General features: G+C 56.3%; 1 protein-coding gene across 1 annotated transcript in view; it reads left to right on the top strand.

The window, feature by feature from the left end:
* Positions 1 to 743, top strand: part of LOC112548934 (nicotinamide N-methyltransferase-like) — a 3,585-nt gene extending 2,842 nt beyond the window's left edge. Inside the window, exon 2 of the mRNA XM_025195738.1 lies at positions 163 to 743. Coding sequence (XP_025051523.1) covers positions 163 to 601 — 439 coding nt within the window. The 3' untranslated portion in view covers positions 602 to 743. The remainder of the gene's footprint in view (positions 1 to 162) is intronic.
* The last annotated feature ends 408 nt before the right edge of the window (positions 744 to 1,151 follow it).

The following is a 1,151-nucleotide window of genomic DNA, read 5'->3' as shown; positions in this document are numbered from 1 at the left end:
TGCGCCCTCATTGTGTATAATGGGGGTGGGGGTGGGGGGGGAGCATCCCCTCTTCAAGGCACTGCTTTTCAGTTTCATTGAACGTCCTCCCTTTTCTATCCACACAAGCCTCTAGGCAGGCAGGTGACTGAGAGGTTTCATGCACTCAATATTTCTTCCCAGGGAAAAGTGGGCTGAGAAGGAAGAGAAACTGAGGAAGAAAGTGAAGCAGGTTCTGAAGTGCGATGTGAGGAAGCCCAACCCTCTGGCCCCCGGGACGCTGCCCGCGGCCGACTGCCTGCTCTCCACGCTGTGCTTGGAAGCTGCCTGCAAAGACCTGGGCACCTTTCGTGCTGCCCTGAAGAACATCAGCTCCCTGCTAAAGCCAGGGGGACACCTGGTAATGGTGACGGTGCTGAAAGAAACCTATTACGTGGTTGACCAGCACAGCTTCTCCTGCCTGTACCTGGACCAGGAGTCAGTGGAAGAAGCCATTAAAGACGCTGGGTTTGACATCAAGTTCATCAAGGAGATTCAGGAACATTCCGCAAACACCTTTGCAGACTTTGGAGCCTTGCTCCATGTGGTTGCACGCAAGCGGGGCCCTAAACCAGCACAATGAGGAGCATTGCTCAGCACTGACACCAGCTCGAATCCTTGTCTGCTCTGCATCACACCTGGAAAATGCTGATGCGCAGCAGAGCGGGCAAGCCACTTTGTTCAAAAAATACCTTTTGCTTTTCAATAAAGTGGAGGGAAGCCTCCGCCAGCTTGAAAGGGTTATTAGTGCTCCCTACCACCTTTTTGGGGGGCCTGTCTCCTGCAGCGTGGGTGGGTTCAGTGGAGGAGCCAGCTTCCAGAAACAAGAGCACTTTGCTAGTGAAGTTCCCTTCATTATTAAAGAAAGGAAAGGGGAGGGAAGTGAGTGGGAGCCAGCTGTGCCTCAGAGCCCTGGGCCCTGTGTGCAGTGTCTCCATCGCTATGCTTGCACTTTCCCGCCAGTCTCAGCCCCGCAGGTGCCCTGCGCGCGGTGCGGAGCTGGAGCCCAGCCCTGGTCCGTGCAAGCCTGAAGGCGTGCAGCGATTGGCTGGGAGGGATGCCGTTCTGCGCGCCGATTGGTCCGCCTGCGATCCTTCGCAGTCCCATAGAGCGGGCAGGGCAGGGATGCGGCA

This window comes from Alligator sinensis, unplaced genomic scaffold (genome assembly GCF_000455745.1).
Source record: "Alligator sinensis unplaced genomic scaffold, ASM45574v1 scaffold1679_1, whole genome shotgun sequence".
Taxonomy (NCBI): domain Eukaryota; kingdom Metazoa; phylum Chordata; order Crocodylia; family Alligatoridae; genus Alligator; species Alligator sinensis.
The sequence above is the reverse complement of the archived record's forward strand: the minus strand, read 5'-3'. Positions and strand labels throughout refer to the sequence as shown.